This window comes from Pristiophorus japonicus, chromosome 27 (genome assembly GCF_044704955.1).
Source record: "Pristiophorus japonicus isolate sPriJap1 chromosome 27, sPriJap1.hap1, whole genome shotgun sequence".
In the NCBI taxonomy this organism is placed as follows: domain Eukaryota; kingdom Metazoa; phylum Chordata; class Chondrichthyes; family Pristiophoridae; genus Pristiophorus; species Pristiophorus japonicus.
Genome location: NC_092003.1, coordinates 8,423,337 through 8,440,994, shown reverse-complemented (window position 1 = coordinate 8,440,994; position 17,658 = coordinate 8,423,337). Strand labels below are relative to the sequence as shown.

General features: G+C 52.0%; 2 protein-coding genes across 2 annotated transcripts in view; one reads left to right on the top strand and one right to left on the bottom strand.

Annotated features, from left to right (window-relative positions):
- Nucleotides 1-2,467, bottom strand: part of LOC139239343 (dapper homolog 2-like) — a 25,770-nt gene extending 23,303 nt beyond the window's left edge. The window contains exon 1 of the mRNA XM_070868018.1: nucleotides 1,856-2,467. Coding sequence (XP_070724119.1) covers nucleotides 1,856-2,098 — 243 coding nt within the window. The 5' untranslated portion in view covers nucleotides 2,099-2,467. The remainder of the gene's footprint in view (nucleotides 1-1,855) is intronic.
- LOC139239342 (microtubule-associated proteins 1A/1B light chain 3C-like) lies at nucleotides 2,113-17,658 on the top strand. The gene is made up of 4 exons (XM_070868017.1): nucleotides 2,113-2,126; nucleotides 11,888-12,011; nucleotides 12,790-12,896; nucleotides 16,649-17,658. The coding sequence occupies exons 1-4, from the start codon at nucleotides 2,113-2,115 to the stop codon at nucleotides 16,824-16,826; spliced, it is 423 nt and encodes a 140-aa protein (XP_070724118.1). The 3' UTR covers nucleotides 16,827-17,658.

The following is a 17,658-nucleotide window of genomic DNA, read 5'->3' as shown; positions in this document are numbered from 1 at the left end:
GAGAGGCAGTACTGAGGGAGTGCTGCACTGTCGGAGGGGCAGTACTGAGGGAGCGCCGCACTGTCGGAGGGGAAGAGTCCAGAACAAGGGGACGCAACGTTAAAATCAGAGCCAGGGGTGACGTCAGGAAGCAGTTCCTCACACAAAGGGTGGTGGGAATCGGGAACTCTCTCTCCCCCCCCCCAAAGGTTGCGTGCGCTGGGGGTCAATTGAAAACGTCATGACTAAGATTGATAGGTTTTTGTGGGAGTGGGACTTGAACCCACAACCTTCTGACTCTGGGCAGAGCATGCTGCCCACTGAGCCACGACTGACACACGATGCGGAGACCATCGGAGGGCACGGGACAGCCCCCACACAGCTTTAGATGACACCGAATGCCAAGCTTTCAAAGTGGAGCCAAGGTGCAAAGAAATCTCCACTCAGGGGGGCGTGGGGCCTGGCCCCAGCCCTATTCAGACGCTCCCCAGGACAGGTTCCAGGCAGATTAAGCATGCAACCTGGGCCATGGAATCAAGACACAGGCACGACGTCTAATCAGCATTTGAAAAGGCAAAGATTGTCCGACAGTGTGTCTGAGACCCACTGCAAGGTTGCTTTGGCTTGGAGTAGGTCCTTCAGCCTATTGTACCACTTCCTGTCCCCACTACCCCCTGCCCAGTGCACTGTGCTGGGTCTTAAAGGGCCCCCGCGCATGCCTGGCCAGCTGTTGAAGCAACATCAGCGTCGGCTTGGTCAGCCGGGGTTCCGGATGGACCGTCTCCCCTGCTAAATCCGGCTCCCCAATCCCGACAGGGGAATCTGGAAAACCTGAGGCTGATCCACGAGTGGAGGCATCACACGGAGAGCGACCGGGTCTCCCAGAAACCCCCGCCGTGCAGAGGAGTCATCTGTCCCGAGCTATTCCCTCGCACCCACCCTGGGATTACTGGGATTATCCCCCCCACCATCCCAGTAAAATACCAATGGCTTTGAACTGTGGGCGGCCATCTTGGGCACAGCAAGGTCCCACAATGAGGCATGTGCCTCGTTAATCGGCCTTTGGCACTGCCGCGGGATCTTCAGCATCCACCCAAAAGGGCAGACGGGGCCTCCGGTTTAACATCTCATCCGACAGACGACACCTCTGACAGTGCGGCACTCCCTCAGTACTGCCCCTCCGACAGCGCTCCCTCAGCACAGCCCCTCCGACAGTGCGCGCTCCCTCAGCACTGCCTCTCCGACAGTGCAGCACTCCCTCAGTACTGCCCCTCCGACAGCGCTCCCTCAGCACAGCCCCTCCGACAGTGCGCGCTCCCTCAGCACTGCCTCTCCGACAGTGCAGCACTCCCTCAGTACTGCCCCTCCGACAGCGCAGTACGGCGCTCCCTCAGTACTGCCCCTCCGACAGTGCGGCGCTCCCTCAGTACTGCACTGTATCGGCCTGGACTATGGGCTCAAGCCTGAGCGGGGCTCGAACCCACCACCTTCTAACTCAGAGGCGAGCTCTGTAAAATCACTGAGGCAGGGGATTTGAGTTCAAGAGCCGTTGTTGGGGGTTAGAATCTAACCTTTCACCACGGAGACTGGGGATCAAATCCAGCGCAGCCTGGCCAGCCTCCAAGGCCTGTCCCTGGTTGTGGGAGGAACAGGAGGAGGCCATTCGGCCCCTCGAGCCTGTTCTGTGCCTCAACTCTGTTCACCCACCTTGGCTCCAGAGGCTGGAACAGAGGCATTTTGTTGAGGTCGTTAAGTGGGAGCGTTGCTCTACCTCCCATCCATTGAATCCCAGTCTGATCCCATCCAATCCAGCCCAGCTTGTTCCCAATCATTGCATCCCAGTCTGATCCCGGGGTCCCCTCGGCCCCTCTCCTACCTGCTCGCTGCCGGCTGCTCGCGCGGGCCGGAGACCACCTGGGACCCTCTGTCCATGGCTGCCGCCTCCATCCCCCTCCTCCTCCTCCTCCTGCCCCGCCAGCACCCTCCGCACCGTCTCTTCCTGCCTCTCCCGCAGCAGCCGGAGTTCCTGCAGCCCGGCCACGCTGGCTTCCAGCCTCTCCCCGATCCGGTTCCTGTCCAGTCCGGCGTTGGGGGAGCTCGCACCTGCCTTCCGAGCCATGGTGAGCACCGGGGATGCTCCAGGGAAAGTAACAAGGATCTGGACACAACGTTGCCCCTCTGAAATGTATCGAGTTAGTTCCACTGAGGAAATCGACACAGTGTAACTCTTCGGAGATGCATCCAGTTGCTTTCACCGAGAAATCGACACAATGTTGCCCTTTTGAAATGTATCGAGTCTGTCTCCAATGAGAAATCGACACAGCGTAGCTCTTCTGAAATGTGTCGAGTTAGTTTCACTGAGGAAATCGACACAATGTAACTCGTCTGAAATGTATCGAGTTAGTTTCCAATGAGAAATCGACACCAATGTTGCCCCTCTGAAATGGATCTAGTTAGTTTCACTGAGGAAATCGACACAATGTAACTCTTCTGAAATGTAGCGAGTCTGTCTCCACTCAGCAATCGACACAATGTAACAGGCAGGCAGCTGCCCATAGGCTGGGCCGGTCACGTGGGGAGCCCTGGGGGGCGTGGCCTGGCATCCCTTTGATTCTCAGAGCAGGAAACCTGTAATTGGCCAGGGTAGAGTTTTCAAATGATCTCATTATTATCCCTGGCACACAGCCACGCACAACAAGGGGAAAAAAACCTTCCCTTCCCTTATTGTTTGAAGTGAGTTAAAAGTATTGTCCTCAGGCGGTGCAGCATCAATTATCCTCCGTGAGGATCAAGAGGTTTTTATTCTTAAAATGTGGTTATGCCCCAGAAGGGTGCAGTCGCTCACGCTGGGGTATGAGTTCCACCACAAAGATTACCCTCTGAGCACACAGTCCATGGGACAGCACTCGTAACGTAGAGATCAGCCCTGATCTAACTGAATGGCAGAACCGGCTGGAGAGGCTGAATGACCTCCTGCCGTTCCCCTGATCCCATTCCTTATTCCACTCCAAAGACTTTGAATCCACGCTAACACGCTCCAGTGCGATACTGAGGGAGTGCCGCACTGCCAGAGGGGCAGTACTGAGGGAGCAACGCACTGTCGGAGGGGCAGTACTGAGGGAGTGCTGCACAGTTGGAGGGGCAGTACCGAGGGAGTGCTGCACAGTCGGAGGGGCAGTACCGAGGGAGTGCTGCACAGTCGGAGGGGCAGTACCGAGGGAGTGCTGCACTGTCGGAGGGGCAGTACCGAGGGAGTGCTGCACAGTCGGAGGGGCAGTACTGAGGGAGTGCTGCACAGTCGGAGGGTCCGTCTGGTGGTTAGAATGTGAAATTCAATATCACAAACCTATGTTGAAGCAGATTCAACAACAAATTGTACTTATATAGTGCCTTTAACATAGTAAAACATCCCAATAAGCTTCACAGGAGCATTATAAGATACAATTTGACACCATGTCACAGAAGGAGATATTAGCACAGATAACCAAAAGCTGGGTCAAAGAGGTCGGTTTTAAGGAGCGTCTTGAAGGAGGATAGAGAGGCGGAGAGGTTCCAGAGCTTGGGGCCCAGGCATCTGAAGGCACGGCCACCGATGGTGGAGCGATTATAATCAGGGATGCTCAAGAGGGCAGAATTAGAGGAGTGCAGAGATCTCGGGGGGTTATGGGGCTGGAGGAGATTACAGAGATAGGGAGGGGCGAGGGCCATGGAGGGATTTGAAAACAAGGATGAGAATTTTGAAATCGAAGAATTGCTTAACCGGAAGCCAATGTAGGTCAGCGAGCACAGGGGGTGATGGGTGAGCAGGACTCGGTGTGAGTTAGGACACGGGGCAGTGAGCACAGGGGGTGATGGGTGAGCGGGACTCGGTGCGAGTTAGGACATGGGGCAGTGAGCACAGGGGGTGATGGGTGAGCGGGACTCGGTGCGAGTTAGGACATGGGGCAGTGAGCACAGGGGGTGATGGGTGAGCGGGACTCGGTGTGAGTTAGGACACGGGGCAGTGAGCACAGGGGGTGATGGGTGAGCGGGACTCGGTGTGAGTTAGGACACGGGACAGTGAGCACAGGGGGTGATGGGTGAGCAGGACTCGGTGCGAGTTAGGACACGGGGCAGCCATGTTTTGGATCAGCTCTAGTCTACATCGGGTAGAATGTGGGAGGCCGGCCAGGAGTGCGTTGGAATAGTCAAGACTGGAGGTAACAAAGGCACTGATGAGAGTTTCAGCAGTAGATGAGCTGAGGCAGGGGGCGGAGACGGGCGATGTTACGGAGGTGGAAATAGGTGCTCTTAGTTATGCTGCGGATATGCGGTTGGAAGCTGATTTCAGGTTGAAATATGACACCAAGGTTGCGAACAGTCTGGTTCGGCCTCAGACAGACGCTAGGGAGAGGAATGGACTCCTGATTCGTGGGACTTTGAGCTTGCAAAACACTACTATATTCTATTAAAAGTCTTCCTGTCCCACAAAACTTATTTTCAGTTGTCACGCGTTTTGTTCACGATTTTCTAACAACGTTTCCCATTGTAAATGGCTATGTCAACATTTACCATTCAATTTTGCTATGTCAACAGTCACGGTGTAGTTGCGAGATCTGGCCACTAGGTGGCGCTATGGGACGAGTTTCTCCTGAATCTGCCGACTTCCTTAATATTTAAAAAATCTCATTAAGATGACTTTGGGTACTACATTGGGCAAGTTACTGGTAATATAATTTCAGGTAGAACACACCCACTTAGAGAAGGGATGGAGGGTGTGGGGGTGGGGGGGGGTTTGGTCTGTGTGGGGGTCAGGACAGGAGGTTCGGTGGAAACTGAGGTGCGAGATTGCCCTGCAATGCACGTGACGATCCCAGGGGAGAGCTGAAGCAGGGTTAGCGGGTTGTGTACAGTTTTGGTCTCCTAATCTGAGGAAGGACATTCTTGCTATTGAGGGAGTGCAGCGAAGATTCACCAGACTGATTCCCGGGATGGCAGGACTGACATATGAAGAAAGACTGGATCGACGAGGCTTATATTCACTGGAATTTAGAAGAATGATAGGGGATCTCATAGAAACATATAACATTCTGACGGGACTGGACAGGTTAGATGCCGTTGTTGCGGAAGTCCAGAACCAGGGGTCACCTAAGGATAAGGGGTAAGCCATTTAGGACTGAGATGAGGAGAAACTTCTTCACTCAGAGAATTGTGAACCTGTGGAATTCTCTACCGCAGAAAGTTGTTGAGGCCAGTTCGTTAGATATATTCAAAAGGGAGTTAGATGTGGCCCTTACGGCTAAAGGGATCAAGCGGTATGGAGAGAAAGCAGGAATGGGGTACTGAAGTTGCATGATCAGCCATGATCATATTGAATGGTGGTGCAGGCTCGAAGGGCCGAATGGCTTACTCCTGCACCTATTGTCTATGTTTCTATGTTTTCCTGGGCTAGGGGGGGACGGGGGGTAGGGCAGGGGGGGCAGGAAAGTCAGCCAGTCCTGAACATGGCCTGCGGACAAGGCCGGGTTGGGCTGTGAGGTCTGACGCAGTCGAACAGCCGGGCCGAGGCTCCACAGCCGGGCTGTTTGACTGAGCGGGGGTGGGGGGGCTGGGGTCACATGATGGCCAAGTGGATTCCGTAGCCCAGGGAGAGGAGGGGAGGACATTGAGCGAGGACTCTGGACTGGTTAACTCCCAACTGCTGCACATTCCAGTAAGGCCCAGGCTGATAAGGAGCTGACTTTTCTGCACACCCGGTTGATTTTCAAAGGGTAAAAGATTGTCTCTCAGGAGGAGTTAACCGGGATCTTGCAAACTTCTAACCTGCCCACCCCCACCCGCCCAGTGTTTACTGTGTCTAAACATGTTTCGGGTGCCATGGTGACAGTCAGCTTGACACGATTCAAAATGGTGGCTGAGAAATGCGCTCGCAAATGAGGTGAAAGGCTAACGGTGGGAGCTGGCCATTGGCTCATGGGTCTAAAGTGGCACCACTCCCCTCTCTGGCCCCCTCCCCCCCTGCCAGGGGTGCCCTCCTGCAGGCACTGTTGGTGCCACACTCAGTGGTGACTCTTCATCTGTGACCCCAGAGTCTGCGAGTTGAGAGGCTATTCGACTGGTAGGGGCATCATGATCAAGTGCCTCCCCCCTACCGAGGAGAGCAGGTGTCGCTGGATAGCCAGTGGGAATCCAGACTCATTTATCCCAACCCCAGTTCTGGCTGAGATTGGCCTGGGACAGTTTCTCGTGTATTGTGCATCCCACTTTGCCCCGCCATTGGCTCGGTGGGTCATGCTCTCTCTTGCCTCTGGGTCAGAAAGTTGTGGGTTCGAGTCCCAATTGAGTACTTAAAAACTAGCCTGAGGCTCCCAGTGCAGTACTGAGGGAGCCCCGCACTGTCGGAGGGGTGGTACTGAGGGAGCACTGCACTACGCTGTCAGAGGGGCAGTACTGAGGGAGCCCCGCACTGTCGGAGAGGCAGTACTGAGGGAGTGCCGCACTGTCGGAGGGGCAGTACTGAAGGAGTGCCGCACTGTCGGAGGGGCAGTACTGAGGGAGCGGCGCACTGGCGGAGGGGCAGTACTGAGGGAGCGCCGGACTGTCGGAGGGGCAGTACTGAGGGAGCGCCGTACTGCGCTGTCGGAGGGGCAGTACTGAGGGAGCGCCGCACTGTCGGAGGGGCAGTGCTGAGGGAGCACCACACTGTCGGAGGGGCAGTACTGAGGGAGCGCCGCACTGTCGGAGGGGCAGTACTGAGGGAGCACAGCACTGTCGGAGGGGCAGTACTGAGGGAGCGCCGCGCTGTCGGAGGGGCAGTACTGAGGGAGCGCCGCACTGTCGGAGGGGCAGTATTGAGGGAGTGCCACACTGCACTGTCGGAGGGGCAGTACTGAGGGAGGTCCGCACTGTCGGAGGGGCAGTGCTGAGGGAGAGCCACACTGTCGGAGGGGCAGTACTGAGGGAGCGCCGCACTGTCGGAGGGGCAGTACTGAGGGAGCATCGGACTGTCATAGGGGCAGTACTGAGGGAGCACCGTACTGTTGGAGGGGCAGTACTAAGGGAGCCCCGCACTGTCGGAGGGGCAGTACTGAGGGAGCGCCGCACTGTCGGAGGGGCAGTACTGAGGGAGCGCCGCACTATCGGAGGGGCAGTTCTGAGGGAGCATCGGACTGTAGGAGGGGCAGTACTGAGGGAGCGCCGCACTGTCGGAGGGGCAGTGCTGAGGGAGCGCCGTGCTGTCTGAGGGGCAGTACTGAGGGAGCGCCGCACTGTCGGAGGGGCAGTGCTGAGGGAGCGCCGCTCTGTCTGAGGGGCAGTGCTGAGGGAGCGCCGCACTGTCTGAGGGGCAGTACTGAGGGAGCATCGGACTGTCGGAGGTGTCACCTTTTGGATGAGCCGTTAAATCGTGGCCCTGTCAGATGCCTCCGGTAGACAAGAAAGACTTGCATTTATATAGCGCCTTTCACAATCACAGGACGTCTCAAAGCACTTTACAGCCAATGAGGTACTTTTGGAGCGTAGTCACTGTTGTAATGTGGGAAACGTGGCAGCCAGTTTGCGCACAGCAAGCTCCCAACACACAGCAATGTGATAATGACCAGGATCATGTTTTAGTGATGTTGATTAAGGGATAAATATTGGATGTAAAAGATCCCGGGGCCACTATTGGAAGAAGAGCAGGGGAGTTCTCCCCGGTGTCCTGGGGCCAATATTTATCCCTCAATCAACATCTAAAAACAGGCGATCCGGTTATTATCACAGAGCTGTTTGTGGGAGCTTGCTGTGCTGCGTTTCCGACATTACAACACTGCCTATGCTTCAAAATGTGCTTCAGTGGCACTCATCATCATCACAGGCAGTCCTTCGGAATCGAGGAAGACTTGCTTCCACTCAAAGTGAGTCCTTCGGTGGCTGAACAGTCCAATACAGGAACCACAGTCCCTGTCACAGGTGGGACAGACAGTGATTGAGGGAAGGGGAGGGTGGGACTGGTTTGCCGCACGCTCCTTCCGCTGCCTGCGCTTGGTTTCTGCACTCTCTCGGCGACAAGACTCGAGGTGCTCAGCGTGCTCCCGGATGCACTTCCTCCACTTAGGGCGGACTGGTCTTTGGCCAGGGACTCCCAGGTGTCGGTGGGGATGTTGCACTTTAGCAGGGAGGCTTTGAGGGTGTCCCTTGTAACGTTTCCTCTGCCCACCTTTGGCTCATTTACCGTGAAGGAGCTCCGCATAGAGCATCAGCTTTGCTGGGGCAGGCCACATAGTTCGCATGCCAGATACGAGACTCCCTAAGCAAATGCTTTCATGGCTGTACAGCGCTTTGGGACGTCCGGTGGATGTGAAAGGCGGGCGTGTTGTTTCCAAATTTGCCCCCCCCCCCGAGCTGCTCATCTCCAGAATCGCAGACCCTTCAGCGCAGAAACCTTCAGCTCGGACACCCTTTCCTGCACTGCCTCCTTGAGATCGAACAATGGTCAGAACGCCCCCCTACGGAAAGGGAGTGAGTTGAGGTCGAAGATCAGCCATGATTTTATTGAATGGCGGAGCAAGCTCGAGGGGCCGAATGGCCGACTCCTGCTCCTAAATCTTGTTTGGGGATAAACTCCCTGTACTGCAATGGACTGCCACCTTGTGGAGCCTTTGAGAACTGCGCTGCTCACCCCACTGGCTTTCAATGAGGCAAAATGTCTGTACTGTATACGATAGTCTGGACTCAGTCATACAAGCGTGCCTTCTTCATGGCCTGATGGCTCCATTCAACACCACACAGACTAGAAGGGTCCCATGTTTTAACCCTTTTACCCGACTGGGTACAGAGTGTCTTACCAACACTAATAATAATATTGTAATTTAATTGTTAGTTACTTCTAGTCTTGTTGCTGCTCGATTTAAGCATGTTCATTTAATTGGACCAATTTGACACGTTATAATTGTGGTGCCCTTAAAGGGGCACTTATTCTACTGCCTAGTATCCTAACTCGCACCGAGTCCCGCTCACCCATCACCCCCTGTGCTCACTGCCCAGTGTCCTAACTCGCACCGAGTCCCGCTCACCCATCACCCCCTGTGCTCGCTGCCCAGTGTCCTAACTCGCACCGAGTCCCGCTCACCCATCACCCCCTGTGCTCGCTGACCCCGTGTCCTAACTCGCACCGAGGCCCGCTCACCCATCACCCCCTGTGCTCGCTGCCCCGTGTCCTAACTCGCACCAAGTCCCGCTCACCCATCACCCCCTGTGCTCGCTGCCCAGTGTCCTAACTCGCACCAAGTCCCGCTCACCCATCACCCCCTGTGATCACTGCCCCGTGTCCTAACTCGCACCGAGTCCCGCTCACCCATCACCCCCTGTGCTCACTGCCCCGTGTCCTAACTCGCACCGAGTCCCGCTCACCCATCACCCCCTGTGCTCACTGCCCCGTGTCCTAACTCGCACCAAGTCCCGCTCACCCATCACCTCCTGTGCTCGCTGCCCTAAATTGGCTCCCGGTTAAACAACGCTTAAAAATTCTCATCCTTGTTTACAACTCCCTCCATGGCCCTCGCCCCTCCCTATCTCTGTAATCTCCTCCAGCCCCACAACCCCCCCGAGATCTCTGCGCTCCTCTAATTCTGGCCTCCTGAGCAGCCCTGATTATAATCTCTCCACCATCGGTGGCCGTGCCTTCAGCTGCCTGGGCCCCAAGCTCTGGAACTCCCTCCCTAAACCTCTCCGCCTCTCTCTCCTCCTTTAAGACGCTCCTTAAAAACCGACCTCTTTGACCAAGTCCTGTCCCATTATCTCCTTATGTGGATGGGTGTCAAATTTTGCCTGATAATCACTCGTGTGATGTGCCTTTGGGGATGTTTTACTACGTCAAAGGTGTTGTAGCAAGTTGTTGCTGTGATACTGGGGTACTCAGCGTCAACCCCTATTGGTCCATTAAAATAGGCCTATGGAGCCTGGGTCTTTCCTGCTGTGTGTGTGTGTGTGTTGGGGTGCGGTGGGTTCAGTACCAGACCTGCTGAGATCAACTATCTCAGCACAGGCCGGGGAAACCTGGGCCCTCTCCTGCCCTCTGTGGGACTCAGGACCACACTGGGTGCGCCTTTAATATTCATTCTTTTGACGCGGCGAGTTGCTGTGATCTGGAACGCGCTGCCTGAAAGGGCGGTGGGAGCAGATTCAACAGTGACTTTCGAAAGGGGATTGGATAAATACTGGAATGGGAGTTGCAGGGCTGTGGGGGAAGAGCGGGCTGGAGCGGTACTGATAGGATAGCTCTTTGTCCTGTGAGGAGAGGTTGGGTAGACTTGGCCGATACTCTCAAGGGTTTAGAAGAATGAGAGGTGATCTCATTGAAGCACACACAATTCTTACAGGGCTTGACAGGGTAGATGCAGGGAGGGTGTTTCCCCCGGGGCTGGGGAGTCTAGAACCAGGGGTCACACAGTCTCAGGATAAGGGGTCGGCCATTGAGGACTGAGACGAGGAGGAATTTCTTCACTCAGAGGGGGGTGAATCTTTGGAATTCTCTGCCCCAGAGGGCTGTGGAGGCTCAGTCATTGAGTATATTCAAGGCTGGGATCAATAGAGTTTTGAATATTAAGAGAATCGAGGGATCGGCGGGAAAGTGAGGTTGAAGATCAGCCGCGATCTTATTGAATGGCGGAGCGGGCTCGAGGGGCCGAATGGCCGACTCCTGTGCTGTCTCATTCTAGGATATAGTGAGCCTAGTATCAACTATTTTAGTTGTGCACTTTAAACAAAGCCCACTGCAAGGGGTGGGGGAGTCACACTCTATAAGACATTTTTTTCCAGTTAAGATTTGGTTGCCGGGGGGGTGACGATGCACTCCAGTCCCTCCGGCGCCCACCTCTCGCGGAAGGCCCGCGAGCGTACCAGTGGACACCGCGTGCTCCATCTCCAGGGACACCCGGGCTCGGATGTAACCGCGGGAGAGAGGCAGGCAGTCGGGCTGAACGACCGCCCGCTGCCTGGACCGGCTGATGGCCCCCTTGGCCAGGGCCCAGGAGCAGTCAAGAGCCCGGTATCAACTCTTTTAGAGTAAACAAAATACATTAGATCAAGTGCCCCCCGATCTGGGGGACACTCCAAACATTTCCCAAAGCTCTTTTTTTGTTGTTGTTTTATTGGTTTTTTTTTGTATTTTTGTAGGGTCTTTTTTTTGTGTCTTTTTTTAGGGCATTAAAATTACATATTTTACAAGTGCCCCCTATAATAGGGGAGGGGGACACTAAAAACACCGGCAACTAAAACAAATTAAACTTTAAAACATAAAATCAAATTAAAATTTGGTTAAGAGCCCAGTATCAAATTTTTTTTCCAAGTGCCCCCTATAAAAGGGGAGGGGGGACACTAAAAACACCGGCAATTAAAACAAATTAAACTTTAAAACATAAAATCAAATTAAAATTTGGTTGCCGGGGGTGCTGATGCACTCCAGTCCCTCCGGTGCCCACCTCTGAGCCCAGTATCAGACTGGGGAATTACTGAACATCTGAATCACAGATTTGATTAAACCCTGGAATTGAGCTGGTTAAATCAGCACTGGCCATTCTCAAGCAGCTTAAAAGGTTATAAATTGGAGGCCATGGGGTGATGGTCGGTGAGTTAAGACGCAGGCCAATCTGATCGGGACGGCCGAAGCGGACCATTCCATTAAGAGAGGCCAGGAGGTGAACCACCTTAAAGGCAGACAAATCACAGCCCAGCCATGGCTCCCTCAGAGCGCTCCCTGGACTACAAGCCCTTCAGAGAGCGACGCAGCCTGGGTAGGGCACCCTCCTCCAATTATAAATTTCATTTGCAAATTTCTGATTTTTTTGGGGGGGAATTTTCAGAACTTTTTACGACGTTTCACAAAAGTTTTATAAAGTTCTAAAACTTCCTCAAACTTTTGTTTGTAACATTTCCGTTTTGTAAATTTCAGATGTTTTTCTCTCCAAACTTTTTATTTTGTTCCTTGTAAATTTCATATTTTTTTAACTCCCTCCTTAGCTCTAAGGAAAAGTGAAGTTGACCATATCCGCAGCAAGTTTCCCAACAAACTGCCGGTGAGAATCCGCGCGAGCAAAAATTTTGGAAGTTGTTTATTTTAGTTGTGCTGCGAGAGAAGTGTGTGTGTGCGTCTCTCTCTCTCTCTGTGTATGTCTCTGTCTGTGTGTGCGTCTCTCTCTCTGTGTCTGTGTGTATGTGTATGTGTATGTCTCTCTCTCTCTCTCTGTAGCTCTCTGTATCTAATATCTCTGTGTGTGTATCTGTGTGTGTGTATCTCTCTCTGTCTGTGTCTCTCTCTCTCTGTGTGTGTCTCTCTCTGTAATGGTCAGAAGTGACCTTTGTTTGATTAGATCACAGAACTGGTTGTAAACCTATTTAATAATTTAGTGACTTCAACCCCTGATTGTGCCTTTTTAAATAAAGGACCTTCATTTGCTTAAGTGTTGAGTTGTTTACAAATTTGACTTGTTTTAAATTCTTCCCTGCAAATGGCTTTGCTTAGAATATTAACAGATGAATTCTAAAGTGTCTTTATGTAGTTACTGGTGAAGCTCACATGGTTGATTTCCTGCCCTCCCTGTTTAACATCTGAACTCTGCAGACTAAATGGGAGGGTCCAGTTCTGTCACCACTATGCTCATTAGTGAGCAGCCCCCTCAGTGGGATAGGGGTGTGGGGTGTGGGGAGGGGTGTGTGGGGTGAGTGGGGAGTGGGGTGTGGGGTGTGGGGGTGGAAATCGCACATGTGCTGTGACTGGGTTCCACTGTCTCTGGCTTCTGTCTTTAACCCTCGCTCTCGCTCTCCTTTCTCCCCCCCCCACCTCCCTCCCGGCAGGTCATAGTGGAACGCTATCCGAAGGAGAGATCCCTGCCCCAGCTGGATAAATCCAAGTACCTTGTACCCTTGGAGCTCAGCATGTGTCAGTTCATGATCATTATCAGGTGAGTTAAACTTGGGATGACGTCTACCCTTCAACCTTGGGGCCAATTGTGGTTGGTGTGGCGGGGGGCTCCTTGGGGAGGGAATGTTGTATGGATTGGGGTTCCTGTTGATTTCTCCCCTTCCCCCGATAAGCCTAAGAAATAGGAGCAGGAGTAGGCCATACGGCCCCTCGAGCCTGCTCCGCCATTCAATAAGATCATGGCTGATCCGATCATGGACTCAGCTCCACTTCCCCGCCCACTCCCCATAACCCCTTTTTCCCTTATCTGTTTAAGAAACTGTCTATTTCTGTCTTGAATTTATTCAACATCCCAGCTTCCACAGCTCTCTGAGGTAGCGAATTCCACAGATTTACAATGCTCAGAAGAAATTTCTCATCTGTTTTAAATGGGTGGCCCCTTATTCTAGTCTTCCCCCATCAGTGGAAACATCCTCGCTGCATCCCCTCATAATCTTATACATTTCGATAAGTTCCCCCCTCATTCTTCTGAATTCCAATGAGTAGAGGCCCAACCTCCTCAACCTTTCCTCATAAGTCAACCTCCTCATCTCCGGAATCAACCGAGTGAACCTTCTCTGAACTGCCTCCAAAGCAAGTATATCCTTTCGTAAATATGGAAACCAAAACTGCACGCAGTACTCCAGGTGTGGCCTCACCAATACCCTGTATAACTGTAGCAAGACTTCCCTGCTTTTATACTCCATCCCCTTTGTAATAAAGGCCAAGATACCATTGGCCTTCCTGATCACTTGCTGTATCTGCATACTAACCTTTTGTGTTTCAGGCACAAGTACCCCCAGGTCCTGCTGTACTGTGGCACTTTGCAATCTTTCTCCATTTAAATAATAACTTGCTCTTGATTTTTTTTTTCTGCCAAAGTGCATGACCTCACACTTTCCAACATTATACTCCATCTGACAAATTTTTGCCCACTCACTTAGCCTGTCTATGTCCTTTTGCAGATTTTTAATGTCCTCCTCACACATTGCTTTTCCTCCCATCTTTGTATCGTCAGCAAACTTGGCTACGTTACACTCAGTCCCTTCTTCCAAGTCGTTAATATAGATTGTAAATAGTTGGGGTCCCAGCACTGATCCCTGTGGCACCCCACTAGTTACTGGTTACCAACCAGAGAATGAACCATTTATCCCGACTCTCTGTTTTCTGTTAGTTCGCCAATCCTCTATCCATGCTAATATATTACCCCCAACCTCGTGAACTTTTATCTTGTGCAGTAACCTTTTGTGTGGCACCTTGTCAAATGCCTTCTGGAAGTCTAAATACACCACACCCACTGGTTCACCTTTATCCACCCTGTTTGTTACATCCTCAAAGAACTCCAGCAAATTTGTCAAACATGACTTCCCCTTCATAAATCCATGCTGACTCTGCCTGACCGAATTTTGCTTTTCCAAATATCCTGCTATTGCTTCTTTAATAATGGACTCCAACATTTTCCCAACCACAGATGTTGGGCTAACTGGTCTATAGTTTCCTGCTTTTTGTCTGCCTCCCTTTTTTTTTTAAAATAGGGGTGTTACATTTGCAGTTTTCCAATCTGCTGGGACCTCTCCAGAATCCAGGGAATTTTGGTAAATTACAACCAATGCATCCACAATCCCTTCCGCTACTTCTTAAGATGCAAGCCATCAGGTCCAGGGGATTTAGCTGCCTTTAGTCCCATTATCTTACTGGGTCAGAATGGAATCCAGTTGGTTGTGATGCCTCACCTGGTCAAATGGCCTGCTGATACTGACTTCACACCCCCTTGTTCAATATCGAAGTTTACAGCACAGAGGGGAGGGGCAGCAGGGCATTCAGCCCATCGGGTCTGTGCTGGCTCTCTTGCTAAAGCAAAAATTCTCCCTGTATCTTTGCTTCAAATATTATCTTTTTCCCAATCTGCTTCAACCACTGTGTAGAAGAGCATTCCATGTTCGAATGGATGTGGGAAAGTGGGAGTTGAGGTCAAAGATCGTCTTATTGAATGGCAGATAAGGCTCGAAGGGCTGAATGGCCAGCTCCTGTTCCTAGTCCGTGTTATAACAATCCCCTGTCTCCCTCCTGCGACCAGAGACCTGGGGGTATGTGTGGACAAATCGTTGAAGGTGGCAGGGCAGGTTGAGAAAGCGGTTAAAGCTAACGGGATCCTGGGTGTCAATAAATAGAGGCACAGAGTACAAAAACAAGGAAGTTATGATGAACTTTTATAAAACACTGTTTCGGCTTCACTGCAGTATTGTGTCCAATTCTGGGCACCACACTGTGTAGGGAGGGTGTAGAGGAGATTTACAAGAATGGTTCCAGGGATGAGGGGTTGTAGTTACGTGGAGAAGCTGGGGTTGTTCTCCTTGGAGCAGAGAAGGTTGAGAGGAGATTTGATCGAGGTGCTCAAAATCATGAGGGGTCTGGACACAGTAGAGAGAGAGAGAAACTGTTCCCATTGGTGGAAGGGTGGAGAACCAGAGGGACACACAGATTTAAGGCGATTGGCAGACGAACCAAAGGCGACACGGGGAGAAACGTTTTTCCGCAGCGAGTGGTTGGGTTCTGGAATGTGCTGCCTGAGAGGGAAGTGGAGGCAGACTCAATCGTGGCTTTCAGAAGGGAAATGGATAAGTGCCTGAAGGAAAAGGATTACGGGGAAAGGGCAGGCGAGTGGGACTGGCTGAGGTGCTCTTGCAGAGAGCCGGGACGGGCTGAATGGCCCTTCACTCTATCAAAACGCCCCGGATGTTTAAAACGCTGGGCTGGTGTTGGCGCCTGAATGGAATATTGGGGCCCATTGGCCGAGGCAATTGACTGGAGATTGTGATCTGCCCGTTCAGGGACTCTGGTCAGGTCACACTTTGAATGCTGTTCCCACTTTGTATCTGTGTGTCTGTGTCTGTCCTCAGCCATGGAGCTGTATTAGAGCCCCCATGGGTGCTGAGGATGTAGCTGTGTGCTTGGCGGGCGTCACTTGGGCACGTCAATGAATGTTGGCCGGTCCCTGAAGAAACGGTACACTGAGCTGCCCCGATTCCCACAATCTGAAACCTGCACACTTGTATGTGCTATGTGTGTGTGGGTAAGTGTACAGAATATGTACAGTACTACACTGTTACATAGGATCCCCATCTTCCTTTCTCTCGGAAAAAAAGTCACTGACCAAAACATGCAGGCTAAAACCATAGGTCAGATTTATTTACAAAGTAAAATACACAGAAGCAGAGATGTACCAAGTTACTGAATTAGTGCAATAATTCTGAAATAATTCCACAATGGGTTAAAATGCATCCCTTTTTTTAATTAGAGGTTTCTTACACTGGATAAGCATTAGAACTCTTGGGTGAAATGGTGTTTTGTAAACCTTCATAATGCAATGTCTGAAAGATCCAAACTGCACTTCATTGTGTAATTTGAATCTCTAGGGAATGGGAGAACTTTAAGTACAAAAAGCCTTTGTCAAAATTGTCAATCCACTATAATTAAGACACTTGGGGTTTGTTGCATAAAATGCTGATCTGGAGTTCTGACACTGTCTGCTTTCTAAGGACAATATGCAGGTAATACTTTTGACCGTGCACCATTTTAATTAGAATCGAGAACAAAGCCACTTTATCCTGACCCTATCCAGTCGAAGATTAAGCTTTGTGCTTGTAACATTTTTGAAATCGGGCAAGGGAAGAAAGGCTATTAGCCACTAGTTTTAACTTTCTCCTTCCCCCCCCCCCCTGCCCGGCACTAACCAAATGTTCATCTGGCCAGGAACCGAATGTCTCTCACTTCGAGCCAAGCTTTTTATCTGATGGTGAACAACCGGAGTCTGGCCAGCATGTCCCTGACCATGGCGCAGATCTACGCGGAGTTCCAGGAGGACGACGGTTTTCTCTACATGACCTACGCCTCTCAAGAGATGTTCGGCCTGTGCTGTGCCGAGGCCTGAAGATTGTGGTTCGAGAGAGAGAGAGCACGCAGCTGGAACCGTGACTGAGTAGTGCTGATAAAAAGCTCGTGGTTTGATTTACTGTTTCTTTCTTTGTGCCCATGTCAAATTGTGAGTTCCATTCCCCTCGCAGTTTGTGTAGGGATTCTGTCTTTTTTTACCTGACCCTCAAGTCCACATTCTACATGTGCCCAACACACCCCTTTTGCACGATGCTTGTAACCCCTATTTCCTGCACGTCGCCCGTCTGCGCAGTGGGGGTCGCCTGAGCGAGTTAGGAGATTGGACGATGGGTTGACTGTGGAACATTAGCTGCTCTAGGATCGTACTGGCGTCCACAATTAAACCGAGGCCTCCCGGGGAGGTGGGGCCATCGTTCGACTCGGGCCGTTTGTTTGCCCTGCTCAAACTGGGATTTATCTGCCAGAATGTGTGCGTGTTTTGTAGCTGAAAGTGGCTGTTAATGGAGCCCCCACACACCTAGTTTATAATGAAAAGGCTTAAAATGTGAGGTGAGCTCTCCCATTTAAAGAGAGAGAGAGAGCTGAAATAAAGTCAGGAAATGCTCCGCTGCAGAAAAGGCGGCCCTTTTCCACAAGTGGTTCTGGACTTGCAGTAGAGTTTGAACCCATGACCCGAGCTCAAAACCCTTGCCTGATGCTCCAGAACAGGAGGGAGGAGGTCCTGCTACACTGTGTTTTTTTTTGTGGGTGAAAGACAGCCCCTCCCTCAAAGTCCTGTTTGTGTAAACGATCCCTTGGAATGATCGGGAGAAGGTCCTTCTGCGCAGGGGGACTGAAATGGCCAGTGACCGAGCCGTGCGCAGTCTGTT

Excerpts from the sequence above, each read along its gene's own strand:
- LOC139239342 (XM_070868017.1), top strand. Across the intron at positions 12,012-12,789 it reads AGTTTCCCAACAAACTGCCG|GTCATAGTGGAACGCTATCC; the intron begins GTGAGAATCCGC and ends CCCTCCCGGCAG. Across the intron at positions 12,897-16,648 it reads CAGTTCATGATCATTATCAG|GAACCGAATGTCTCTCACTT; the intron begins GTGAGTTAAACT and ends TCATCTGGCCAG.